This window comes from Balaenoptera acutorostrata, chromosome 1, assembly GCF_949987535.1.
Source record: "Balaenoptera acutorostrata chromosome 1, mBalAcu1.1, whole genome shotgun sequence".
Lineage (NCBI taxonomy): Eukaryota > Metazoa > Chordata > Mammalia > Artiodactyla > Balaenopteridae > Balaenoptera > Balaenoptera acutorostrata.
The window spans coordinates 114,341,471-114,368,924 of record NC_080064.1 but is presented as its reverse complement, the minus strand read 5'-3'; the positions used below and the strand labels follow the sequence as shown (position 1 = coordinate 114,368,924).

General features: G+C 44.5%; 2 protein-coding genes across 9 annotated transcripts in view; one reads left to right on the top strand and one right to left on the bottom strand.

Annotated features, from left to right (window-relative positions):
* Positions 1 to 1,646: 1,646 nt before the first annotated feature.
* On the bottom strand, positions 1,647 to 22,436 carry SYT11 (synaptotagmin 11). Of its 3 annotated transcripts, none has more exons than XM_028163921.2 (4): positions 22,156 to 22,436; positions 15,334 to 16,151; positions 6,531 to 6,654; positions 1,647 to 5,007 (listed from the first exon to the last, which is right to left on the bottom strand). In XM_028163921.2, exons 1-4 carry the CDS (start codon positions 22,187 to 22,189, stop codon positions 4,697 to 4,699), a joined length of 1,287 nt encoding a protein of 428 aa, XP_028019722.1. In that variant the 5' UTR covers positions 22,190 to 22,436; the 3' UTR covers positions 1,647 to 4,696. The 3 variants fall into 3 exon arrangements, with proteins under 3 accessions (XP_028019722.1, XP_028019724.1, XP_028019723.1); XM_028163923.2 differs by having other exon boundaries at positions 6,534 to 6,654; XM_028163922.2 differs by having other exon boundaries at positions 6,531 to 6,651.
* A 1,651-nt stretch (positions 22,437 to 24,087) lies between these two features.
* The window catches only part of GON4L (gon-4 like), a 90,050-nt gene continuing 86,683 nt past the window's right edge, over positions 24,088 to 27,454 (top strand). For 2 of the 6 annotated variants that reach the window (XM_057542717.1, XM_057542713.1), the window contains exon 1: positions 25,968 to 26,498. In XM_057542717.1, the coding sequence (XP_057398700.1) occupies positions 25,994 to 26,498 (505 nt within the window). In that variant the 5' untranslated portion in view covers positions 25,968 to 25,993. Of the gene's footprint in view, positions 24,132 to 24,185; positions 24,254 to 24,609; positions 24,631 to 25,967; positions 26,499 to 27,454 lie in introns of those variants that run through there. The other 4 variants (XM_007171897.2, XM_057542711.1, XM_057542726.1 and 1 more) reach the window with 4 other exon arrangements.

The window sequence follows — 27,454 nt, the reverse complement described above, 5'->3', positions numbered from 1 at the left end:
CAAGATTACAGGAGAAAATACCTTGGAGTGAAAGGTACTATAGAAAACTATGTGGGAATTCCCTGGCGGTCCAGTGGTTAGGACTCCACACTTCCACTGCTGAGGGCCCAGGTTCAGTCCCTGGTCGGGGATCTAAGATCCCACAAGCTGCACGGGGCGGCCAAAAATAAAAAACCAACTATGTGATGTTCTTCATTCATTGCCCACCCTGCATCAGTTCTTTCTTCCAAAGGAAATGTTTTACTCAAGAATCCCCCCATCTCCCATACTTAGTTCCAGGACAGTCCTAAATGGCCTAAAGATAATCCCATCCTCCTTGCCTGTGATTGGTTCAGAAATGACCATGTGACACATTTTGGACCAGCAAGATAAGAGGAAAGAATAGCTAGAGGATTCTGGGAATGATTGACCTTATTTTTCTAGGAGAGGTCCTTTCCCCCCCCGGGGGGCTGCTTCTATAAATATCATAAAAGCCTTATGATTAAGCTAGCATTGAATGTCAGAATGGCCCACAGAAAGAACCTGGGCCCCTCATAGTATTAGTGACCTTTTGCTGAGTCAACTCTGAAGCCTAACCTGCCTCAGGACTTCCAGTTAGGTGAACCGATCCATATTCTTAATGTGTAAGCCAATTTGAATTGGGTTTTCTGTTAATTATAGCCAAAAACATCTTGAGTGCCAAGATACTCTTACCATCATTGTTATTATATTATCATGTTAGAAAAAAGTAATATGCAAAATTATATACATACTATGATTGGAATCATAAGGTAGTTCAAAGAAATTGGAAGGAGATATGCCCAGATTAATACTGTTTGCCTGTAGGTGGATTTTTTCCAGTTCCTATGAATTGTACTTTATTTTATGTGTTTTCTACAATGATCCTGAGTAAGGTATCAGGGGAATAAATGTACAGGAAATAAGACTAAAGACAAAATTGTTGTTAAGGTTTTGGAATCTTGATTTTTTTTTCCTCTTCTCTATTTTCCAGAGTTCTTATAATATGCTTATGATGTTAGTTTTGCAATTTAAAAATGTTTTATAGTTCCTTAACTGAAACTTTAAAAAGTTTTAAACTTTTTCTCTTGCTTCCTTTCTCTCTACTACTTGCGTGTACACACAGTGTTCCTTTTCTTTCAGGGCATTTCTCAGTTTGTGATTAAATATTTATTAGTGTGATTAATTGATTAATGCTTGTCTTCTTCTAAGCTCCTCAAATGCAGGACTCTTGCTCATCAATGTCTTGTATCCCCAGTACCTGGCATATGATAGAGACTCAATTAAAAAATATTTCTTGACTAATGAATAAATAAGAGAACAGAATCAGCCAGTCTCAGCATTACTTTTGGAAATATTTCCAATTAAAGGGGCAGAGTAATTCTCAGCACTAAAAACCATCATCCCTCTCTCTGGTGGTTATGCTCTTAAATATTACATTTTAAGAGGAAAACAGAAGGACTAGAAAAAGGACTCTCGGTCTGGAGCCTGGAATCTGCATTTTTTAACAAGTGTCCCAGATGATTCTGAATCAGGTGGTCTAAGACCACGCTTTGGAGAACATGCCCTAGAACATCCTATTGGAGTCTGAATGTTCACATCATTCATAGTCATCCAGCTTCCAAGAAAATCATGCTGATGTCACCGGGCCTATTTAATGTGAATCAGTCTTTATTCTGCACTTGTGTGGTGCATTAACAAATTCAACATACAAGATAGCATTACATATTGTAGGTTAGCGTTACAGCATTATGCAGTTTCACACAATTCATGTTACCTTTTTCGTTTTTTTCGTTTTTTTTCTTTTTTTTTTTAATTTGACACATTTATTTTATTTTTGAGTTTCATTTTTACAAGAGAAGACACAAGGTAAAGAAAGACGACCACATCGGAGAAGGAGCACGGTGAGGGCAATGTCACTATCGTGGCCATAATAAAAGCCTTCCAAGAAAAAGGACTTGCATTATTCCCTCTCCTGAGCAAGCCGCCCCTGTCCCATGAGCCAGTTCTATCTGTTTTCACTTCCAGAGCACCACTCATAAACATGTACATCTTGGCTGTGCTCCACTGAGAAGAACTGAAGGAAGGACTAACTCATAAAAGGGACTTGTTATTAAGAAAAACTCTTGTCTTCCCAAAGGAATCAAGATATCAGCAGAGAAGGACTGACTCTTGGAAAATCAGAAGTGACCATTCCCTAACCTATTCCTGACCATGAGTGCCTTGTGCAAAAGCTAGAATGTGACTCTCTTGTCTTTTAACTGACTCTTAGGAGTAGGCATTCCTCCTCCACCTTTATCAGTTAGCTCTGGGAGGAACAAATGTGAAAGCCAAAGCCAGCTGAGAAACTTTGGGACAGCAAAGTCAAGGGCACGATGGATCAGGCCTGAGGTAGGAGGGAGGAACCCTGTACTGTCCGCCTCTTTGCCATTTTTCTGAGAAAGACACCGAGGCAGCTCCTAGGCTACAGCACTACTGGTTCCTTCCCTGCCACCTCACCACCCACTGCTCAGTAGACCCAAAGAATGCAAGGAATAAAGCTACAAGGAAGTGGGGAAGAGAGGAGTTGGGTGAGGCTGTTTTCCCAGACTTATGTCAGGAGGAGCTACAGAGGCACACACAGCAGGGCAAAGACCAGACTATCTCCACCTGTTGCTTTGCATTGTTTCTGGGAAGGAAACAAAAGCGGGTTGCTCAGCGATTTCTGATCTTTAGACATTAAGGCGATGAAGAGGAACCATTTAAAATTTTTCCTAATGGGGCTTCAGAGTGCTCCTGTCAGATTTACATGAAACTATCTCAAAATGCATTTTTAGAAAACAAAAATTATTTTCTTCTACGTATGATACAGTATTTACATTCCATGGAGTGTGGGATAGAAACTGGTGGTGTGAACCCAACTGATGATGAGATTGTGAGTCAGATTATGGGGGATGTGGGATGACAGGGACAAGAACAGAGAGTGGGCTTTGTGCCTGCTCAGAACTGCTGCTCTGCATTGTCAAGAATCCAGGTTAAAAAAAAAAAAAAAAGAATGGGGGGTGGGCGGGGAACAGATTGGTTTTAAATCCACAGAGTTAAGGGAATGTCAAAGGCAACATCACCACTCTCTCCACGGAGACTCAGCTTTTCAACTCCCTTCTCAGAAGCAAGTCAGATAGTGATGTTCTTGTATGAATGTGGAATTTCAATCTTGGCTAATCTTTCAGGCCTTGGTTCAAGCTGCTGCTTATTTGAGTTCCTTTTCAGGCTGGCAAAAATATCTACTGCCTATCCAGGCTTACTTATTGTCAGTGAAGTCTCTGCCATCTGAAAAGTCTCAACTCTAAGAGACATGGCTGGTCTAGGAATAAGGAGATGTGAACTGTAACCCCAGCAAGATGCTGAATCTCTCTCAACCTCTATTGTCCACTGGCAGAAGGAGGACTGAACTCTGTGGTTACCCATACCTTCATCTTATCTTGAGATTCAGAAGTCCTAAGAACTAAGCACTTTGTTTTCAGGGAAAGGATGTTCTAAAAAAGTCCAAGTTATCTTTATTATTAATTTAGTCACAGGTACTCATTTTACTCATTTAGTTATTTTTAAGAGCCATGATTGAAAAATTTAAGGAGAAAGAATAATTTCTGAAGTCCCTTTTCCTTATAAAGCAAAACTAACCTCATCTAAGCTACTTGAGAAGACTCTAAAGCTTCTCAGTTTTCAGCATTTCTGGAAAAACAGAGGCCAGTTTAATCCTTCAAAACTCTGATGATTTCGAACCCATCAACCAACGAATGGCTGTCCTTCCAGACACAGTTACAAAGGGAGATGGCAGTCATCTCATTTTCCTTTCCTTGTCTTCATACCTACATTTGGGATCAGCTGGATGTATTCATTGGTACTATCCTGTAGCTGAATTTGAAGTCGCCAAAGCTCTTTTTAGACAAGTCATCTAGTTTTGTAAACCCAAATTCTACCTAAAAGTCTGATGTCTTCGTGTACTTGATCACAAATTAATCAAGGACTGCCTTTTACCCATTCATAGCAGGAGAGCTAATAACAAACATACCCCATTTCTCAAGTACTCTTTCTCCTGCAAACCCTGCCTTATCCATTCCACCTTTGTTTCTTGGCTTACTACAGACCTCTGGACCTTGCGCTCAGTCAAAGAGCAGAAATGTAAGAGGTAACAGGGAGAAAAGATGGGGATGATAAAAACATGAGGTTTTACAAGAGCAAAAGATTCTTCCACAGAGGTGGGGAGTGAAAATAACTCTCTAGAGAAGCCCAATAAAAAGAGACCAATTTCAGGTAATCAGCAAATACAATTCGGCACAAAACACAATTTTCATGGATTAAAATCTGTACCTTGATATTGGCAGTTAGGCTAATTTCTTCAGTTTGTATTAGACATGCAAGTATAAGGTTACATTTTTATATATAGACTTGTAGAGGTCTTTCCCTCTCTTTTTTTTCCCCCATTTAAAAAAAAAAAAAAGGGGGGATTTCCTAGTGCCTTGCAAAGGAGAAAAATCATCATCGCTAAGAACTGATCTGCAGCTGTGGTCATGTGGGGTGTTCTTTGTGGGGTTTGTTTTGTAAGAAATTTTCTTCTACAGCTAAAATGAGGTTTTGAGTCCACTTCTCTCTGTTTATCTCTCTCCCCACCACATCCCTGCCCAGCCCGGCCCTGGGGTTAGAGGCAAGGAGAAGAGGATTAGTACTCGCTCAGACTGTGCCACTTGGCCACAGGCTTGCGGGGGCTCTCGCAGACCTCTCTCCAGTGTTCAGCACCGCTGACTGTGACACTGTGCGCCCCCAGGATCAGCCTCCCCACCACCTCGTTCTTGGTGGTGCGATCGAAGTCGATGACAAGGAACTCGATGCTGATGTCGGGCAGGAGGTCAGTGGGGATGTCGTAGATGAAAGACTCGTTGAAGACTGGGTTCAAAGTGCACTTCTTCACATGGGTTTTCTTCTTGGCAATACGCTTTCTGCCGTAGTAGACGTTCACCTTGACATAAGGATCTGGGGCCCCCAAAGAGATCAGAAAAAGGGAGACAGGCCTATGACACAGTCCTCTCCTATACAATGGTGGCTTCCGGTTGGGGAGGAGGGGCTTCTGCTGTTCATCTCCTTGGTGTCCCACCCCCCCACCCCGTGTGGTCTTTAGTGATTGCACACTAAGTGTACACTGACTGTGTACACGTCTGCCTTCCTGGACAAGGGGCCAAGGAAACGAGGCAGGCATGGAACAGAACAGCCACCTCGAGTCAGGGCCAAAGAAACCCCACGACACCAAGAAGCATTTTCAAGGGCACAGGGACTAACAAACCCTGCAGGCTTTTTGCAGAGTCTCACCTGGAGCAAGGGCACAGCACCCAGCGTGCATGCATAGCACTGAGGATACCTCGCCAAATGTAGAGACCCCATTTGCTTACCCAAAGCACCTTCCCAGCTACATTCATCAGGAAGGGAATGTAGACAGAGAGAGGAATGGGTGGACAATGAGAGGTGCCAGGGGTGCTGAAAGGTGGAGGGGGGGTGTCTGGGTCACAGGCAAGGGGCAGTGGTGGGCGGGGCACGGACAGATAGAAATAGGTTGAAGTACAAACACATGAAAAAATGCTCAACATCACAAATTATCAGAGAAATGCAAATCAAAACTACAATGAGATATCATCACCTCACACCAGTCAGAATGGCCATCATCACAAAATCTACAAACAATAAACGCTGGAGAGGGTGTGGAGAAAAGCGAACCCTCTTGCACTGTTGGTAGGAATGTGAATTGATGCAGCCACTATGGAGAACAATATGGAGGTTCCTTGGAAAACTAAAAATAGAACTACCATGTGACCCAGCGGTCCCACTACTGGGCTTATATACCCTGAGCAAACCATAATTCAAAGGGACACATGCACCCCACTGTTCACTGCGGCACTGTTTACAATACCCAGGACATGGAAACAGCCTAAATGTCCATCGACAGAGGAATGGATGAAGAGGATGTGGTATGTATATACAATGGAATGTTAGCCATAAAAAGGAATGAAATTGGGTCATTTGTAGAGACGTGGATGGACCTAGAGACTGTCATGCAGAGTGGGGTGGGTCAGAAAGAGAAAAACAAATATTGTATATTAATGCGTATATGTGGAATCTGAAAAAATTGGTATAGACACGTCTAGGTCTTATTTGCAAAGTAGAAATAGAGACACAGACATAGAGAACAGATGTATGGATACCAAGGGGGGAAGGGAGGGGGATGAATTGGGAGACTGGGATTGACATATATACACTATTGATACTATGTATAAAGTAGATAATTAATGGGGGCCTGCTGTATAGCACAGGGAACTCTACTCAGTGCTCTGTGGTGACCTAAATGGGAAGGAAATCCAAAAAAAGAGGGGATATATGTATACGTATAGCTGATTCACTTTGCTGTGTAGTAAAAACTAACACAACATTGCAAAGCAAATATACTCCAATAAAGAAAAAATGTAAAAAAAAAGAGAAAAAAGAAATAGGTTGAAGTAAATAGCTGCTACCTGAGAGACCGGTGATATCCATCTTCGGCAAGTGTCTGGCTTTGAGGACCACCACTGTCATTCTTTGTGCCACAGGCTGATATGACAGAGACACCTGGAGCTCCCCTCTGCTAATGCACTTCTGGGGAGAAGAAAGAGCAGGTGAGAACCCCGGCAGAGGGAGCAGGCCACAGCACAGAAAGCATGCGGAGGAAAAAGGAAATGTTCTCATCATAATCCTGATACTAAATAAAATCATTTGCATGGAGAGACAGCATAACCTAGTATTTAGGAGCGCAGACTCTGAAGCCAGACCGGCCTGGATTCAAATCCTGACTCTACTTCTCATCTGTCTGACCTGGGACAACCTACTTCCACTTCCTCATCTGTAAAATGGAGATAAAAATAGTCCCAACTTGCCAGGATTAGTAAGAGGATTCGATAATTTAGAATCTGTAAAACACCACAGTGCCTGGCACACAGTGTGTACCAGAGATGTGCATTTTCTCCTATTCTCTCATTCAGTTCTTTTTTTAAAAATTTAAAAAAAAAAATTTATTTATTTATTTTAATTTTTGGCTGTGTTGGGTCTTCGCTGCTGTGCACGGGCTTTCTCTAGTTGCAGCAAGCGGGGGCTACTCTTCATTATGGTGCGTGGGCTTCTCATTGCGGTGGCTTCTCTTGTTGCGGAGCGTGGGCTCTATGCGTGCAGGCTTCAGTAGTTGTGGCACGCAGGCTCAGTAGTTGTGGCTCGTAGGCTGTAGAGCGCAGGCTCAGTAGTTGTGGCGCACAGGATTAGTTGCTCCGCGGCATGTGGGATCTTCCCGGACCAGGGATAGAACCCATGTCCCCTGCACTGGCAGGTGGATTCTTAACCACTGCACCCCCATGGAAGTCCCTCATTCGGTTCCTGCCATAAAAAAGGTTTTGAAGACTGTATAGTGGGAGACAGGAAACTTGAGTTTGAGTAACTTGGCCAATTACTCACCAGCTGGCCCTGGGCAAGTCCCTGAACTTTCTGGAGCCTGTGCCTCCATTTCACCAGGGGAATAGCCACACCTGCTCTGCCTGCCCCAGTGTATGACCTTCAGAGTGTCTTCTCCAGCCACCTCGGATGCCCACAACTTTGTTTTCCCACTTTGAAATTTTATGCTAGTCTTTATTTTGAGCTTGAAACAAACAAAAAAAAACCTCTAGTCCTCCAAGAACATTTTGAATAATATTTGGAGGACTTCCCTGGTGGCACAGTGGTTAAGAATCTGCCCGCCAATGCAGGGGACACAGGTTCAATCCCTGGTCCGGGAAGATCCCACATGCCACGGAGCAACTAAGCCCGTGAACCACAACTACTGAAGCCCACGTGCCTAGAGCCTGTGCTCTGCCATAAGAGAAGCCACCGCAATGAGAAGCCCGCGCGCCGCAACGAAGAGTAGCCCCCGCTCGCCTCAACTAGAGAAAGCCCGTGCGCAACAATGAAGACCCAACGCAGCCAAAAACAAATAAATAAATGTATATATATATTAAAAAAAATTTTGGATACTAATTACATGCCAGGTGCTGGGGATTCAGAACTGATAGGACTCAGTTCTTGCTCCCAAGGAGCTTATCATGCACTAGAAGAGACAGAGATGTAAACAAACATGTTACTTGTCAGAAAAGTGAGAAGCCTGGAAATTCCCTGGTGGTCCAGTGGGTAGGTCTGTGCTCTCACTGACGAGGGCCTGGGTTCAATCCCTGGTCAGGGAACTAAGATCCTACAAGCCATGTGGTGCAGCCAAAAAAAAAAAAAAATCCTCAGTGCTGTTGAGAGATTCAGGGGGAGGCTTTGCCAGCTGACATCTGGGCTGAGTTGATGGTGGGTGAGTAAGAGACACAGGCAACGGGCAGAGAGAAGATCCCGTGGGGCAGGGCGGCAGAATGGCTGGTACAAAGTCTTTAGGTGCTGAAAGGGTAGGCTGTGTTCAGAGAATGCTGAGAGGTGGGAGTGTCCCTGATGTTGGGGTGCTGGCAGGAGGGACGGGCCAGGAACCCAGAGAGGTGGGTCAGGCGAAGGTGAAGGGCAGTGGGGGTGAGCTAACCAAAGAGCAGAGCCAGCCGCAGCACCCAGGCAAGAAGAGGTCTGTAGGCAAAGGTGCGACAGTTATTGTTGTTGTTAGTATATTAATAATAATACTATTCTAGTGAAAGCTGGAGAAGGAACTAAAGTAGAGAAAGACCAAAGTCAGAAAGCTCAGTTAAGAGGCTGCTGTAACAGGCTAGGGAAGAAATGATGAGGCCTGGAACCAGGGCTGTGGCAGAGGAGATGGACCTGGGGTAGGATATGTCTCAGGAAGAATTGTCAGGATTTTCTGGGTTGGGGCAGCTAATTGGATGAAAATATAGGGGAGAGGGAAGAGATGGAGGACTATTTCTTGTGTTTCTAGCTTAGGAAGTAGGGGTGAGGCTGGGATAAAGAAAACAAAAGGAGGTGGGATAGGAGGACTTTAGGACATAATAAGTTAAATTTGAGACAAAAAAAAAATTTCGAGACCAAATCATTCCTCCACTATCAAATCCTATTCCTTGTATTCTTCATAGCCCCAAAGGAATGTCAGCTACTTTAGGAATTCTTCTTAGATTGAGCAAAAATAGACCAAACTCACCACCAGCCTTACATACACCACATACCCACCAAAATGACTTGCTGTGCACTCACTAACTGCCAGGCACTCTGCTAGCAGCTAGGGCTGAAATGATGCACAAAGAATACCCCTACCCTCCAGAAGCTCACGGACTAGTGCACTACCTGCTCAGGTGTGGCTGGTGCAGGAAAGAACAACAGCAGTAAATAATTTAATTAGCTCATCAGTGAAAAACAAGCGAAAAACCCTAATAGTTTATGCTTTGATTATAAGTCTTAAGTCACCTCGAGGAATGAACTGTGATAATATTTCCATTTGGCTTGAAAAAGTTCTTGAGGCTATATTTCATACCAGGAGCATATGGAAATGTCTCTCGTAGGGTACTGAATGTGACTGAACTTTAAACTTAGCCGTTAGCTTTTGAAATTGAAGTACAAAAGAAAATAGACTTTAAAAAAGATGTTCATGATATTCTCTGCTAGACTGAAGCCCCACATCTCTTCCTTACCCATAACATATAGCCGGCTCTTGATTATATCCACGGGAAGTACCCTCAGCCAGTGTAAAATCACAGGCTGGTTGCCCTTGCCAACCAGTATACTTCTGGGCTGCTTCCTTTTGACGAGTCAGAATGCAATCAGAGAAGGTAAACTCATTTTTACTATCAGCCACAGCCAAATGGCATCAGGAAAGTAATCCCTCATGAAAAAGAAAATTAAATGCCTTCTAAAACATTCAGAACTGGCGTGCCCAATACAGTAGCCGCTAGCTACATGTGTCTATTTAAATTTTAATTTTAATTCATTAAAATGAAATAAAATTAAAATTTTAGTTTCTCAATCACGCTGGCCATATTTCAAGTGCTCAGTATCCACATGTGGCCAGTGGCTACCATACTGGACAGTGCAGATATAGAACATTTCTACCATCACAGCATCCAGTGGATAGTGCTGATCTAGAAAGAACTTCTGGATTATTTGGGCCACTGCTCCCCTCCATTTCCATGAATAATGAAATGTTAACTAGTTTTGATATCTATCTCTGGGACCATCCTTGAATATTGGTATCTAAATATTAAATATGCAATCTTGGGGACTTTCCTGGTGGTCCAGTGGGTAGGACTCCATGCTCCCAATGCAGGGGGCCAGGGTTCGATCCCTGGTCGGGGACTACACCCCACATACATGCCACAACTAAGAGCCTGCATGCTGCACCTAAAAGATCCTGCGTGCCCCAACTAAGACCCTGTGCAGCCAAAATAACATAAATAAAATTTTTTTTAAAAAGAGTTTTATTTGTAAAAATAACATTGATTACAAGATTATACTTAAGTTTTCTGGTTATTTACTTAAAACTCTGTTTGAAAAGAAAAAACAAAACCGTTTCCTAAATCATCCATTGTAGCAAAATCATCCTAATTTAAATCCCATGCCCCTTCCTTAGTTCTTTGGGAAGGTGGACAACTTCTGGTTACCTTCACAATAATTTCCTCCCCTAAAATCACTCCTCAGACAACTGTTCTCCATCTGCTTCCCACCACCCCCCCTTCACCTTTGGCCATTTTACATGGGCAGAACGCCCATCCCCATTCAGCTGCCCCTTTGTGATGCCCAAGTCTGCAGCCACAACACCACCTGAATACCATTCCATTCTGCATTGAAGGCCGGAGTTTCAAGTCTCCTCCTCCCCCCTCCCCTTCTCTTTCCACCCAATTCCCATTCCAAGCGGCATTGTCAATGACTCTTTGTCAATGACTCTTTGTCAAGGGCTCTTTGTCAAGGGCTGGAAGCGAACTCTGTTTCCCAGCCCCTTGGCCTAGTGAGGTAAAGACCCTGTTGGGGGGCAGGCAAGCAGAAGGACAAGGGGGAGAAAGGGTTTTATCCATGCCTGACAGAGCTGGGAGGCTTTGCTCTCAGAGAGCGGGATCCTTTCTCACTTCGTGGAAAAGAAGAACAAGAGCAGTGGTCCTAAAGAAGACGTTCAGCTGAAGGAAATACTTAGGCGAGGGATAAGTCTAGTTCTTATAATTAGCAGGGCCTCGCCCACAGTGATTTTTCTAGCCACAGCATCTTTGCAAAGAGGAGGGCTCATGCGTCCTCAATAAACCTTTATTGGGGCTAGAAGTTCTCAGTGCTACCTCCACATAAATCACAGTCATGAGAAAACAAAAGACACAAAAACCTCACATCCCTCCTCGTCTTCTAGCCAATACACAAATAGAGCATCTTTCTTTTTTGTGTGTGTGGTTTTATTTATTTACTTATTTTACATAGCAATTTTCTTTACTGTTCCTGGATAACTGACATTCCTTTTTCTTTCTTTCTTTTCAGTCCTTTTTGACTAGACTGGATGAACTCCAAGGTCTCTTGTAAATCTGAGATTCTAAGAATCCTATCATTCCCATGACCATTGTCCCAGGTCATGAACACCAATCTGGCAGTAGAAAGACAGGAAATGGTTTGGGAAACAATGACCTGAAGAAATTAGGAGTCTAACAACTCTCTATTATAGGCCTTGTAAATCACTTCTTTCCCACTGTCTCTTCTTTAACCCTAGCCCTCGCTGAACCACCTCCCTTCTCCTTGTGGGGGATGTATTATGGGAATGTAAATTCACTTTTATTTCTATCTGAATAAAATACTAGGAAAAAAAAAAAAAAGCTGTCACTAAAAAAAAAAATCCAGTTCCAAAGTCCAACTCAGAGAGTTTTGGGCATTATAGAGTTTATACTGTGAACTTTTTTCATTAATAATTGAGTGTTAATTTTTAATGCTTCTTATATCTTTCTGTATATTCCTAAGAGTTGAGTACTCTCACAGAGTCACCCCATTAGCCTTCGTGATCCAGCCTAGAGGGAGACTGAGGCCCAGAGTAGGTAACTGCTTGCCCAGAATTAGTCAGTGAAACGGACAGAATCAGAAATCATGACCAGTCCAGGGCTTCTTCAACTGGACTGCACTGTAATAACGGAAAGGACAAGAGCTGAATTTTCTGCTAAACGTCAGGAAATGCAGTTAGGGGTGGGTGGTTGTCTAGAGAAATGTAGTTCTCATCAGTCTCCGCCCAGGAACATTTGGCTCCATTATTATAAGGGGGTACCTTACCCAGACCAGAAAGAGCTCTTTACAGACAGTGTGGAATAGTCCAAAGCAGCTCTAACTGATGAGCCATGGGGAGATCCAGAAAGGGTAGATTCTTGGCTACAGTAGGGAGGGTTTAGGGTAGACATTTGGAGGCTGTACTGCTAGGGAATCAGGGGGACGAGTGACTAGAGAGATGACAGCCACGACCCAGGATGGAACACAGCTCTGCCCACTGGCACTGGTTGGGGAAAACAGGCTTAGGACACCCGGGAGACTGCAAGGCTCTGGGGTGGGGCCGCAGGGGCTCTGGGTGTCCTGTCTGGAGCCTCTTCCAGGGGATGTGTTGCTCAGGATCCCAGCCCCGGCTTATCCCTCCTGAAGGGCGTTAATAAAGTGGAAAGAAGCTTGGCTCTCCCCAAGAGCCCCTGGCAGTTTAGCAAATGCCATTGTCTGTGCTCCCTGCCCAGTGTCCTGGATTTGAGGCTGTTTTGTTCCCAGCCCAAATCAGTCCCTTTCCTTGCCAATGTCTTCCCAGCTGCAGCTTGGTACAGAGCCATCCTCCACAGTCAGCCGTGGGCTGCAACTGCATGAGCTGTCTGAAGGAGTCCAGCTAGTTGGTGGATTTACCAGGCTGGTGCTCCGGGGAAGGCTGTGCTGGGAAAGAACCACCCTGCGAGGAGAGCTAGATGAAGGCAGGGAGTAGAGCACTGGAGCTGCTATAAAGGGGAGTCAGGAATCAGGGGAGCGGGTTGGCAGAATCTGGAGGAAAAGAAATGGAAGGAGAGGGGAAGGGATGCAGGGAGATGAGACAGGTCACTACTGCAGCTTCTGTCCAGGCCTTCCGACTCCAACCTCAGAGGATACAAGAACTCTTGCTGTCTTGGACTCGGGGATGTCTCATTGTATCCTGGCAACAGACCAGTGTTTATGCCCTGACCAAATGCCTCTAATGGTCTTTGAAATGTTTGGACTCCCCCAGCCCCTGTGAGGTAGAGCTGAGCGGGCCACGTGGCAACAGTGGTTCTCTGGGCAATGGCATGGCTGGGCTGGCTGCAGTGGGACAGGCGCCTACACAGCAGAGAGGGTAAGAACACACGTCCAGGACTTCCCTGGTGGCGCAGTGGTTAAGAGTCCGCCTGCCAATGCAGGGGACACGGGTTCGAGCCCTGGTCCGGGAAGATCCCACATGCCGCAGAGCAACTAAGTCTGTGCGCCACAACTTCTGAGCCTGCACTCTAGAGCCTGTGAGCCACAACTACTGAGCCCACATGCCACAACTACTGAAGCCTGCGTGCCTAGAGCCCATGGTCCGCAACAAGAGAAGCCACCACAATGAGAAGCCCACGCACTGCAACGAAGAGTAGCCCCCGCTCGCTGCAACTAGAGAAAGCCCGCGCGCAGCAATGAAGACCCAACGCAGCCAAACATACATACATACATACATACATACATAAATAAAAAGAACACACGTCCAGGGGGAGCCACTTCCTGCCTCCCCTCCCCTCCCCAGCCTGGCACACTGCACAGCGCCCTCCAGCAGTGGCCAAACCTTGTTCCTGGGAGCTCACTGCACACTCAGCCCTGCTGGCCTGGAAGCCTCCTTCCAGTCCTGAGCCTCCTGCCTCCCCACTGAGTCCGGCGTGGGATTGCAGCTGAAGAAGGCAGTAAGAGATCAGCAAAGCATCTACAGGCAGAGCTCTTTCTGGGAAAAGTGCAGTTGATTTTAGTGGCCCTGTTATCCTTTCTGAACCTTCTACCCTCTTCTCCACTGATCCAGGCCTCCCTTGTCTTCCTTCACTTTGTCAAAACAAAACATAAATATCTACAAATCATATATCTCTCCCAGGGATCAAACTTTATTAATAATAGAAATATTAATAGTAATAATAATCATGGTTCCCATTTATTGAAGATTTACTATGGGCTAGGGATTATGTAAATTCATCATCTTAATTCCTGTGAGAAACTGAGACTTAGAGAATTTAAGCAGCTTGCCCAAGGTCACTTAACGGGTGGAATTTAGATTCAACTCAGGTCTGACTTCAAAGTCCTTGCTATTAACTCCTTATGGTAAATCCTGAAAAAGGAATGAAACTCTAAGTGTAAAATTTCAACAACTTCTATCACAGCACCTACCATACTCACTATGTGATAACTGCCAAGATTTTTTTGTATTTCTCCTCCACTAAAGTAAAAGCTCCATAAGGGCAATAGTATGCCAGGTATATTATCTCATTTGATCCTCATAACCCATAAGGAAGGCAATATTATCAGCTCCATTTTACAGAGGGGGAAATAGAAGCTTAGAAGAGTTAAGTAACTCACCCACATCACACAGCTGGAAAGTGGTGAGCTGGAAGGTGAAGCCAGGCAGTCTGAATCAAGAGCCCTCGTGCTGAACCGCAGAGCTACACTGCCTCCCAGATTGAGGAGGAAATGAACTAGTGGGGCTGGGGGTTACAGTTCTTGCATCCCTGAAATAACTCAAGAGCCAATGCTGGCCCAGTGGAGAGAGGGCAGGATGGAGGGCTCTCATCCCCCTTCTAATGCAAACAAGGAGGAGAGGAGGAACGGGGAGAGAAGTATCTGTGGCAAAGGTTTGGGCCTCGGTAAGGGGCCCAAAGGGTGAACCAGTTAAGTTGCATTTATAAAATGGGTAAAAGTCATACAGATGATACTACTTACATCTCTAGGTTTGGGTTGGGAAAGGGAAGCTGAGGGAGAAATTACTGATTTCATAGTTTCTCAGCTGTGAGAAATAAGTTCACTAGAGGAAGATCACACATTTTGGAGAAGAAATTAGCCCCCTTATCCCTGAAGTGATGGGTCTGTGACTGGTGAGCCAGCCTGCTCCAAGCAAGCTGGATGCAGCATCAGGATGCCAACCGCTAAGTGAAATTTCAGAAGCTACCTGCCCTTCTCTCCTCACGAAGTTGCTTCTTGGAGGAGATCTAACCTGCCAGGTTCTCTGTCTTACTTTGACCACTGCTTAACCTTGACAGCCAAGAGCTTCCTTTCTACAGCCCCTCTTTGCCATCCATCTCATTCCTCCCCTCCCACTTGTCCCCTTCTCTCTCCCAACCTACCATCCCTCCCCAACACACTCTTCCTCCTCACCTGGATGTTCCTTTTGATGATGTCCCTGGTCAGCTGTACCTTGCCTGTGCTGGGGTCTACTCCAGCCAACGGCACCATGACCTCCCCAATGACGTCATCCCGGGAGAAGCGGTCAAAGCTGAGGACGAGGAAGTGCAGTACCAGGTCCTGCAGCTGGCTGTATGGGATGCCATAGAAGGTGAAGGTCTCGTCAAACACAGGGTCCAGGGTCTTCCGTAGCACTCTGGTCTTCACCCGATGCCGCTTGTCGGGAAGGATGGTCATTTTGATGTAGGGGTCAGAGCCCTGGGTTTGGTCATCCATCACTGGCAGCCCATGAGCCTCCTGGATTGTCACCACCAGGGCTTTTTTGGGGAAGTTATAGTCCACTGAGAAGGTGAGGGATCCTAGCATGACATCCTCCTCTGGAGATGATGGAGAAGTGGTTTTGCTCTCCCCAGGGGTCAGGCTCGCAATGGGGCTCCTCAGTTCTTCCCCATAGTCCACTTTGATGGGTAATTGGTCTATACAAGATCCAGAGCTAGGACCCTTGTCTTGGCCCAGCAGACCAGCCTCTGCTGCGTCCACCAACAGGTTCCCACGTCCACCTTCCCTCGCAGGGCCATCTTTGTCTCTCCGCACTTTGATGATTTTCTTCTTGTTGCTGAGGGTCTCTGGGTATATACTGATGCCTTTGAGCATATGAATAAACTTGTATGGTGGGTTCTTGTGCTTCTTCTCTGCCTGCTGGTGGCAGCATGTCCAGACAAAGACGGTCACTGAGACACACACCACCAGCACAGAGGCGCCGATGAGGCCAGCGACCACTGGTGACACATCTGAAGGTGGAGACCAGAGACGTGTCAAGGCAGGTGGACCTCAACCCCTGCCCAGAGCACCCCTGCTTAGTGCTTCTGGCTGGAGGCAAGCTAATCTGTAACCTAGCCTCCAAAGCAAAACTTGCTCATCTGGGCTTATGAACTTCTCCCCTCTCTTGGAGATGCCCTCAACCATCCTCTCCAACCAATCCATGGCTCTTCCTTTCCACCAAACATGGATGAAATACTTATCTTCTCTAGAAAGCCTCCCCTGAAGTGCCCCACCTGACTGCCTGTTCTTTTCTTGGCCTTCCCTCAGCACTTATGGTTTGCTCATATTGATTTGTGTTTCACATAAAGCCACCCTATAGGTCGGCTATAGGTCGACTAAGGTGTTATAGGTCACCTTTTTACATGAGAACACATTCACCTCAACTGTTACACAAGGGTATGAGCTGTGTCTGGTTTCAGGAGGATATTCCACAGCATCCAGCACAGGGTTTGCAACAGTGGGCTTGTGTGGACTGACTGACTGACAGGTAGGGTAGAAGGATGTGGGATTGATTTTGGATGGTTTTGGTAGGGTGCCCAAGGGTGATAAAAGTAGATGGGTGGTAAGAAGTAGAAGAACTCTGCGTCTAAGTACTTGAAATATGTTCTAAATTTCAGCTCCCAGGTATTTAAAATACTTGTATTTTAAGATAAAATAATGAAATAAAATAAAATAAATTAAATAAAATAATTAAATTAAAATACTTGTGTTTTAAGATAAAGTAATAAAATCTTTTAATATGAAATACAAGTATTTTAAATAGGGAGAAATAGGGACTGTGGAAAATTGTCAGACCTTGTCACCTTCTTAGTAAGGTCTTCCCTGACCACCCTATTTAAAAGTGTAAACCTTTCCACTCCTGAGACCCACACTTCCTGGCCCTGCTTAATTTTCTCTACATGTCTTGTCATGCTCTCTCTCTCGCTCTCTCTCGCTCTCTCTCTCTCTCTCTCTCTCACACACACACACACATGCACACACGCACACACATACACAGGCGCACACATACACATAAGAATATATACAGACACACACATATAATTTTACTATTTATTGTCTGTCTTCACTAGAATGTAAGTTTCATAAGGACAAAGATTTTGTCTGTTTAGCTCATTTCTGTATCCCCAGCACTAAAAACACCTAACAGGTACTTAATATATATTTGTTAAGTAAACAAATAACTAAAGAGAAACAGATTTTTTTCCTTCCCCTCCTCTAGTCTTGTCTTTTCCTGCACAAATCGGGCCCCTGACTTAGATAATTAGGTTTGGGGATTTCCTCCCCCTTAAGTTCACTGAAGCCAAATTGAGTTTAGGCTTTAAAGATCTAGATAAGGCCTATAGTTATCCATACTACTCATTAGGGTAAGTCTTGGGTAGGGCAGGGGAAATAAGGAAATAAATGTGATTCTAGCATATTCCAGATTCTTCCTAGAACATCCTTCCACCAAGTATATGCCTGGCTCACGGCCTCACTCACTGCAGGCCTCTGTTCCAAACCTCATCTTATCAGAGAATCATTTCCTGACTGCTCCAAGTAAGATGATATCTCGTTTACCCTGCTTTATTTTTCTTCATAGCACTTATTACCCCTGGCATATATTTGTCTGTCTTCCCTCACTAGGTAAGTGTAACAAGAATAGTGACTGTTTTGTTCACTGTTATATTCCCAGGTCCTAGAACCATGTGGCACACAGTAAGTGTTCAGTGAACAAATGAATTAGTGAATACAAAACAGCTTCCACTTTAGGAGTTTGGGATTAGCAGATACAAACTACTATATGTAAAAGAGATAAACAACAAGATTCTACTATATAGCACAGGAAACTATATTCAATATCCTGTAATAAACCATAATGTAAAAGAATATGAAAAATAATATACTCATATATAAAATATATAATCGAATCACTATTCTGTACATCAGAAACTAACACAATATTGTAAATCAAATATACCTCAATAAGAATAAAAAACAGCTTCCACAGATTGGAAAAACAGAATGAGGTCAATATTATTACCCATAACAGGGATAAATGTAAAATTCTATTTGCCCTTCAAAACCTATCGATAGGCAATGGGAGACCTTACTTGATGAGTGTGAGTAAAAATAACTTAGTAGTTTAGGTGACAAAAAGCTTGGAGTATAATTAGGCTGATGCTAACTTATATTATCAGTGCAATGTCCAGATCACAGGAGGGGTAGTATAATTTCATCTGCACTGGTCACGACACATATGGAATATTCTATCTAGTACTGACAAGAATAAAAATTGCTATTTTTTTGTGTACCTTTATGATATCCCTGCCAGGCATCATGTTAGAGATTTTTCTCTCCAAAACAAATAACTCATTGAATAGGTACCATTTATATCCCCACTTTACAATTGAGAAAGCTGGGGACTCAGATCTACACTAGGCCACATAGTAGCAAATGGCAGTGATGGGATTTAAACCCTGGTCTATCTGACACCAGAATGTCTGTACATTATGGATAAGCAGGATAGTAGAGGGCCTGGAAACCATATCAAGTGAGGAGAAGTTGAAGGAACTGGAGCTGAGGGGTCTGGGAATAATAACTTTCTTCAATTATTTAAGGCATTTTGCTGGAAGAAGGTCTGATGTGATTTTACTTTGGAGGGCAGGTCTAACACCAGTGCGTACAGGCTACAGGAAGACAGATTTTGACTCAATGAAAAGAATCAAATTATTTTTAGAACTGCCTCTCAGTGGCCCAGATGGCTTCAGGAGGCAGTGAATCTCCATTTGGAAACTTTCAGAGATTGGATCACCTTGGTCAGGCATATTCTAAAAAAGATTTCTTTAATGAGGATTGGAATAAATGTCTCTGAAATTCTTTCTACTTCAAACATTCCATGGTTCTATGAAAGTTGGGACCAGGTAAGAAAAGAAGTGGTTACATTTTGAAATATTAATATAGATTAGGAGTAAAGCCATTTAACAAAGTAAACCAAGGTGACTGTGTCCATGGCCATACTGAATAACAACAGCATTTATTTTCAGAGTATCAAGTGAAATAAAAGCTGTTAGGGAGAGGTTTCACAAAATGGGAGCAGCCTTAGCTGTAAGCACCTTGAGAGTGGGCAGAAACAACACCCTGTTCATCTTTGAATCCCTGAGTCTCTTGCATCTAACAGGAGCTCAGTAAATATTTGTTTGAACAATTGATTGGGTTCAACTGTCAATCAGCATAGGCACAATTTGAAAAAGTGGCTCTCCATTCACCCATGAGGGACTTCCTGAAAACTGCTTGCTACCGATTAGTAAAATCGAATATTGATTGTGTCTATGAGAAGAGAAAAGCAGGGAACCACCAAGACAAGTATATTTTTGAGAATGATTTGAAAGGGAGTCTAAAGGCCTGGGTTGGGAGACGTCCGAGTGATCCTTTTGGCTCTACCATAGATTACTCTGTGATCTTGAGAGAGCCCCACTGCTGCTTACAATGCCTCAACTTTCATTGCTAGAAAATAGAGGTGGAGCAGGTAAAAGAGAAGAAGAAGGATTCTCATCTTTCAGGAGGATAGAGAAGGAAAAAAAGAGAAATGGATGAATCCACTTGTGAATTACCTAGGTGATCTCCTCCACCTTGTTTCCCACTTTTGTCCTACTTTCTTCTTCATTTTAGTATTTGTTAACCCCTGCCTCTCTCCCCCCACCCCCAAGGCAGTGAACTAGAAAAATCAGAGATATTGTCTAGCTTTAGTCAAAAGCTTGGTGGGAAAAGGAAGTTGGAACTAAAAGCTGAAGTGAGTGTTTTCAAGTAGTTGTAAATTGCAGTGACCCATGCTGCTTGCTGCTTTTGTCCTCCAAGGTCATGGATAATTGAGTGTTGGCTCAGTGAATCTCTCAAGGGCTAGGGAGTTTGAAATGAAGTGCTCTATGAGATGTGAAAAAGTCAGAAGTGGCAGTTCTCTGTAGAGGAGGTCCTCTGTATGGATTTAAAGATCTGCAAGACACATCTGGGCTTTGTCCAGTTCTCTCAGTCTCTGACCAGCCCTGCTTATTGACACTTCCTTTGCTAAAATAGCTTTTCCCTGTCAAGTAGGCCAGCATGACACAGTAAAATGAGAATGAACTTTGGCATCAACTGGAAATTGGTTTAAACCTTAGCACTACCCTAACTAGTTTGTTTTACTTTAGCCAAGTTATTTTATCTCCCTTAGCCTCAGTTTCCTCATCTAGCAAATATATATAATAATGAATACACTTGAGGATATTTGTAAGGATTAAATAAAATGTAGTATGTAAGGGCCTGATAATTTCTTTTTCCACTAACATTCCCTCTAAATGAGATCAGTGTATTATGCTCTACAGCATCTAACTTTCCAAGGACTCTGGAACTGCAATTAAAAGAAAAGAATATGTTGGAAAGAAGGCATAAGAAGAAAAAGAAAGAGCAAGAAGAAAAATCATGAGGTGCTCATGTGATGACAAAAGGGACATCTATTTTGGAAATTTAGGACTCAAAGAATAAAAATGCAGAAGGTGAAGTGGAAGAAATAAATATAATCAAGATTTACCCTTAGGGAATCAGTGCAAACAAGTAGTAAATGGGTGTGATCTGTCATCCTATACTTTCTCTGATCTGATGTCTTCTTCCTGGCATTGAGGGGATAGAGCACACTGGGTTCTGTTCATTTCCATAAACCTTTTATTTGGGAGTGAGAAAAGCCATTTCTTAGTTGGATTGTGGCCCCACCCTAAACACTGGAGTCTGGATGCTCAAACCTTCTGGATTGTCTGAGGGATAGAAGCTCTTAAGGGAAAAGGAGGAACCCTAGGCTGACAGCAACTCTCACTGGCTTCTCCCATACAAACTGGGATAGAACTGAGGGAGAAACAGGACAATTCTTTTTTATTTTGGGGCCAGGAAAGAATAGCACAGGAAGTTTGCTACCCTAGCACATTTTGGAGGAATCCCCCAGAGGAAAAACCTGCTTCTCAAGCTTTTCTTTCCCATATGCTTCCCTATTTTCTACCCCACTCTGCTCCAGGGAGTGTAACTGATCTTGGAGCCTGTAGGGTTGGGTCGGGGACCAGCAGCTCCGAGATGACGTAATGCTTTCTCTGGTACACAAAGCGGCCTCCCCCGGGCTCGGCCTTTTTCGCCCCTCCCCCTCCGGCCTGGATCGGGCCCCCGCCAGCACCAGCGCGGGTGAGTCCCCCTTTTTGAAAAGCCAGCCTAGGGAAACAGGGAACAAAGGCATGGGAAGAAGAGCCTAGGCGCTGCCAGGAGGCCCAGAAATAGACATCACGTCATCCCCCAGCCCAGCAGCGCCAAGCGCCATTTGGTAGCTACGAACGGACCCCATCATTACGATGCAGAATAGAAATTGCAGGGCTCACGTTTCCTCCTAGCCCCAGCATCCAGCTGACCGGCTTAAGGAGTGGCTTCCTTTTTGCTCCCCACCCCCGCACCCCTCTTTCCCCAGAGGCCGCCGCCTCCCCTGGCTGCCAGCCACACAGCCCACAGTCCCCAAGCTGCCATCTTGATGCCCCATCTCCCTTGCCACCTCCCTCCCCCGCAGCCCTGAGGAGTGGGAGGGGGAGGAAGGGGCACCGCCCTGCGTGCCCCAAGGGGAAGGGCTCGGCCTATCTCACCTCTCCTCCCCCAGAAGGAGGGGTTCACATCCTCCTCAAGCTCTCTGCTTCTCACCTCCAGCAGTGCTGACACTGCACCATACAAGGTTTTAGCATCCTGGACCTTCCCACCCTCGGTGTGGCTCTGGCCTTCTCAGCCCGTGCAGCCCATAGCTCAAGTTCGGGCGCCGTACACTGCCTGCTACCCACCACCGTAGGCCCGATTCTACTCATCACCACAGGCCTGATTCTAGAGGGGCTGGCACTTGAAGGCCCTGGTCTGGGCTTCACGCTCTGCCCAGCTGCTGGGCTCCCTTGGCTTTGCAACGGTTTCGCCTACCCCAGGCTTAGTTTGCCAGATTCTACTTACCAAAGCTAGGTCGGATATTGGTGATCTCAGCCATGTCGTAATCAGAGGCTATTGCTATAAATGCTTTTGCAATGGTCAGACAACTCTGGGACCTCCGGTCAGTACGGAGGCCCCCGCTGCAGAGTGCTAGGTCAGGGGAAGGGGAAGGTATCTGGCGGACGCCTCCTGCGACGGTCTGGTCTCTGGTTGCCAGCTGCGGTCGCCTCTTAAGATGCTCCAGGGATGCTCTGAGCTAAGGAAGCAGGTGCAGCCAGACTGGTCCTGATGCGAGGTAGGCCCCGCCTTCCTCCGAACGGCCCTCGGCAGAAGACTCCGCCTCTGTCCGAAAAGTTCCGGAAGGCAAGCCCCTCCCTTTTCCGGAAGATCTCTGGGAGGGCACCCCTCCCATCGCCAAGATTTCCAGAGAATGAGACCCCGCCTACTGATGGGCTGTGGGTCTATAAGGCGAAAACCCCGAGGCCTAAAGACAAGTGTAGGTACTTTATCGTCTGAGATCCCCTAGATCTTGTGATTCCGGTTCCCTGGGCTTAATATAGCAGCAAAATGTTCTGGCAGGATTTTGGAAAAATAAAATTCTATATTGCCTGCATTTCAGTATTAGTTGCCTTTATTGTTATGCGTTTCTGAGACCACTAAAGATTATTATGGAAACTTTCTTGAACTTCAGAAGCTCTGATTAAAGACCAAACCTGGTGTTGGTTTCACAACTCTGAAAATTTACTGAAAATAATTTAATTGTATAAGTAAAACGGATGGATTCTGTGATGTGTAAATTGAAGCTGTTTTAAAAAAAGACTAAAAAAGAGTGCTAAAGTTAATCAGTGTTGGATATTTCTCTTCCAAATGCTTCAAGTGCTTAGAACTGCTTAGGGAAGTGAGTGAGAGAGAGAGAGAGAGAGAGCCAGCGAGCAAACCAACAGATCTGTGTATTCTGTAGTTTCAAAAGCAGGACACAAGTGAAACTCCAAGCTTCTAGAGATTTCCTTGGCATTTGGAAGAGTTAGAGTGATTCACGTAAGAGTCAGACTACTGGCGGTTATCTCCATGATTACATCAAGTTCATCATTTTTGGCTGTGGATACTTTCATCCTGTCGGATTCTGTTTACAGACAGAATCAGGTCAAATAAATTATTTAAATGCATAAATATTTGTTGATGGTTCACCTGTGAAGTGAGAGAGTTGAATGTGTTTTTTCAGCTTTGACGTTCTGTCCTTGTAGAAAAGAGGAAAGAACAGTTCTAGGAGTTATTCATTCATTCAAAACACATGTATTGAATTTATTGGACATCGACTATGCCCCAGGCACCTTCCTGGACACTGGATTAATGCATTAGAAGCTAGAGTCAGGATATCTGATTCCTTCTGATAGCTGTGTATCTTTGTGAAATCACTTACCCAGCTGAGCCAAAAATTTGTCCTGTGTAAACTGGAAGGTATAATAATACCATTGTCCCATAGGATTTATTGTGAAGATTAAAAAAAAAATCATCTTTGATAACGTAGGTGAAAGCATTTTGTAAGCAGAGTATTATACAGATATGAATAATTACTATGGATTGAGTTCAAGACTGCCTTAGCTTTATTCAGGAAACTGCACTATTTGTAACCCAGTGATTCCTCTTTCTGAAATTTTATGAATTCTCCATTTCCTTGGTCCTGTATTCCAGGTGTCTAGAGGCGAGAAGGATTAATTGTCAACTTAAACCACTGAACCTTAACCCCCAGTTTTGTTTTGAGTAGGATAGCTCCATGCACAGAGAAAGCGAGGTATTGCCTTTAAATTTTTTTGCCAACAACGGACATACTAGCCCTTTGGCTTCCTTCTGCCCTAAAGTAAGATGGCACCTGCGGTTGGCGCATGCTCCTTGATGCCCTGACGCCGCGCACTGCGACTCGGGGGCGCGCACGTCAGTTACTGACGTTGGCTGACTTCCGGTGGTACCGAAGCTGAGTTTCCGCGGGATCGGGCAGGCTGGTGAGGGTACTGGGTCGTGTACCGCGGGGCGGGAAGAGGCAGGTGGAAGCTGGACGTCCGGGCGAAGGATGTCCAGGCTGAGGCGGTCGGGTTTGAGGGCTGGTGCGGGGTGCGTGACAGAGGTAGGGGAGTGAAGGCGTCTAGCTGGGAGTGGGGACTTGGGCCAGCGCTCGGCGGCGAGGTCAAAAGCGCAGTTAGGACCCCTTTGTGAAATCTTTTCCCAGGAGGGGTCCGCGCTGGGCCTGCCTCCGGATTTGCATTCATTCACTGTCGGTCTGACTGCAGTTCCCAAAGGGGGAGGGGCTCTTTAGAGCCTCTGCTGTCTTTGAAGTGCCGGAGCTGATCCCTGCACGCTGCTGACTTTGAATAGTAGCTGCCTTTTTTTTTTTTTTCCTCCTTTTTTGGACCTCAGTAATTTATCTGAAATATACGACTCGCCGGAACTAATCCCACTCCCCTTCATTCTCCCTTTCCATTCCCTTACCAGCGGAATCTTCAGGTGTTTATTGAACTTTAATTATCAAGATAAGGACATCAGTTGATTTGGCATGGGTGGGGGAATCTCTCCTAGTGTCCTGGAAAAACTGAATTAAGGAGGTTTGAAACTAACCTTATACTTGAGACTCTTAGAAAGAACTTTATTTTGCAGTCCTCTAGTCCCCGCTTTCATCTAGTCCCCTGGTAGATGGGCGTTCAGGCCTTGCTTCAACATTGTCAGTGATGAAGAACTCACTGTAACAGGAGGCAGATTATTTCTATTTTTGGACCTATTGTATTGAGAATAAAGTTTTTTGGGGGTAGAAAGATGCAGTCAGTTTCTATATAATGCTCTTGATCCAAGCGGCATAGAATAAGCACAGAATAGGAAGTTCACACACTCATTCATTCATTCGAGGAACATTTATTGAGTATCTACAATAGGGCAGATACTGCTGAGTCCTAGGCGTACTAGCTGAAAAGAGTCCTTTCCCTCAAAAAGCACATTGTTTTGGGGCAGGGTGGTGGGAAGGAGACAAGAAGCAATCATAAAAGTGGTAAGTATGAAAAAAGAGGTTTGCAAATAGTTGCTATGCGAACGTAAGAGAAGATACCGTCCACTTTAGGTTAGTGTTGCCATTAAAATGTGATAATTGGAATTGAAGCCAAGAGTCCAGAAGTAGCATAGTATAGGGAACAGTTAGGAATCTCTTTCTTGTTTTCAACACAAAATTTCTGTTAATATAGTCTAACCTTTTTAAACAACCACACTTTGCTTTTGGATTGTTTCTGTTAATGGAAACACCTGTTTATGAAAGCAACAGTAGCAAACATTTATTGATCTAAGAAATTACTATCTAATGATGTAGGTGCTATTTTTATTTCATTTTATAGCTGAAGAAACTGAGATTCAGTTTAAGTAACTTATGCAAGGTCACAAAGCTGGAGAGAAGCTTACTTGGGAAACAAATCCAGACAGTTTGACTCCACAGTTTGCTTTCAGCATCACGTTATTCTGCCCCCCTGATGGTAATAATAATAACTAACACTAATCACTTACTATTTAATTCTTATAACAACTCCATGAGGTGAGAAGAATTTTTATTTTTTACAGTTGAGGAAACCGAAGTTTGGAGAGGTTAAGTCACTCAGTCAAGATAACACACTAATCAGTAATAGAGTTAGGATTTGAACTCAGGCAGTCTAACACTGTCTCTCACCTCCCACCTAATGGGACATTGTGCATTTGGTGTAAAGTACCGTGTTCATGATTGAACATGAATAAGTGAAAAAATTTGAGGAAATGTTATTATCATTAATTAATAGGAAGGTGATAAGAACTTGCCTTTATCCTTTCAGGATGGAACAGAAGTGGGACTTGCAAAATGTTGCCCTGTAAGAAGAGAAGAACTACATTGACAGAGTCCCCACAGCATCAGGGCAACCAGGAGGAAGATGACTTAGACCTAGAGTCAGCTGTTAAACCAGAATCTGACCAAGTTAAAGACCTGGGGTCAGTGTCAGTGTCCTGGGGTCCAAGTTATGGCAGAGCAGCTGGCCTTGAAGTGCAGACTGTGCAGGATGCAGGAAATCAGCTTGGTATGGAGGACCCATCTTTGAGCTCTGGGATGCTCACCCAGGACACAAATACACCAGTTGTAGAAGCTGTCGATGTGGCCATCTCTCAGGGAATCACCCTGCCTTCCTTGGAGTCTTCCCAGTCCCTAAATATACACATTGGTAAAGGAAAACTGCAGGCCACTAGTTCAAGGAGAGGGAAGAAAATTATACTCAGGCCTGGGTCAGTTGCTCAAGAAGACAGAGGTGATCATCTTATCGCAAAGGAGCCTTTTTCAGGAGATCCTAGTGAAGAATTCAAGGAAGAAGGAGGTAAGATATGGAAGGTCTTAGGTTACATTTTCCTTGTCAGTACCAGCTTGCCGTTGCCTTTGCTGTTGTCATCGCACTCTCTGCAGTGCCTTTACAAAATAGCGTTTCTGAAAGAGGATGCTGATTTGCTATGGAATTGGAGCTGTGGTGCTTGTAAGGGTCAGTGTTGAGCGTTATGAATGGGTGGAAACTTTCTTCTCCCCTGCCATTTCCTGGATCATCTTCTGTATCCTTTTCTTTCTCTTACCTTTTCATCATTTCTGGAGGGATGAACTATGTATGGCCTTTTGTGATTTGGTGAGTATTTATGAAGTGGGCCTTGAGGAGGGGCAGCGGCTTAAAGGGAGAGACTGCTGCCTTCGGCATTTGGTAAGGCTCTACAGAGGTGACATAACCCTTAGGACTTGAAAGATGAGTTGTGGTTTGATGGACTGGTGGCATGGAGTATCTTAGGCCAAGAACAGTCTGAGCAGAGGCAGAGGCAGAAGAGGTAGTGAGAGATATCTTCAGAGCGGTAGATTGTGTTTAGATTGTGAAGGGCTTTGTTTTTCACACTTAAGTGTTTCAACGTTTCCTGAAGGTTATAGCCAATTAACAAAAGAAGCAGAAAGCATAGTTCTGACCTCAAAAAGCTTATAGTCTAGTTGGGAAGACAAGACACTGCTCCAAATGAATTATGGATAATTCATTTGGAGCAGTTTAAGATACTATGTGATTAAGTGCTAGTGTGGTACAAGTAATTAGGATTTTTGAAATCAGAACTTGGATTGATAGGGTTCGATGGATTGGGGTGAAGGAGTGGAGGCAGAATAGCATTTTCTACAAACACATAGAAGTGCTGTGTTTGTGTGGGAGGGTAGCAGGGCTTCAGATAGAAAGGATAGATCCAGATTACTATACAGAGCCATGCTGTTATCCCTTGAGACTGTATAAAGTATTGGTGTAGGATGTTGGCA

What these genes read in the sequence shown, in the direction of transcription:
- SYT11 (XM_028163921.2), bottom strand. Translation starts at nt 22,189, where the DNA reads ATGGCTGAGATCACCAATATCCGACCTAGCTTTG. An exon ending in CAATATCCGACCTAGCTTTG is followed by an intron (nt 16,152 to 22,155) that starts GTAAGTAGAATC and finishes CTCCACCTTCAG; the next exon opens with ATGTGTCACCAGTGGTCGCT. An exon ending in TATCACCGGTCTCTCAGGTA is followed by an intron (nt 5,008 to 6,530) that starts GCAGCTATTTAC and finishes TGGGGGCCCCAG; the next exon opens with ATCCTTATGTCAAGGTGAAC.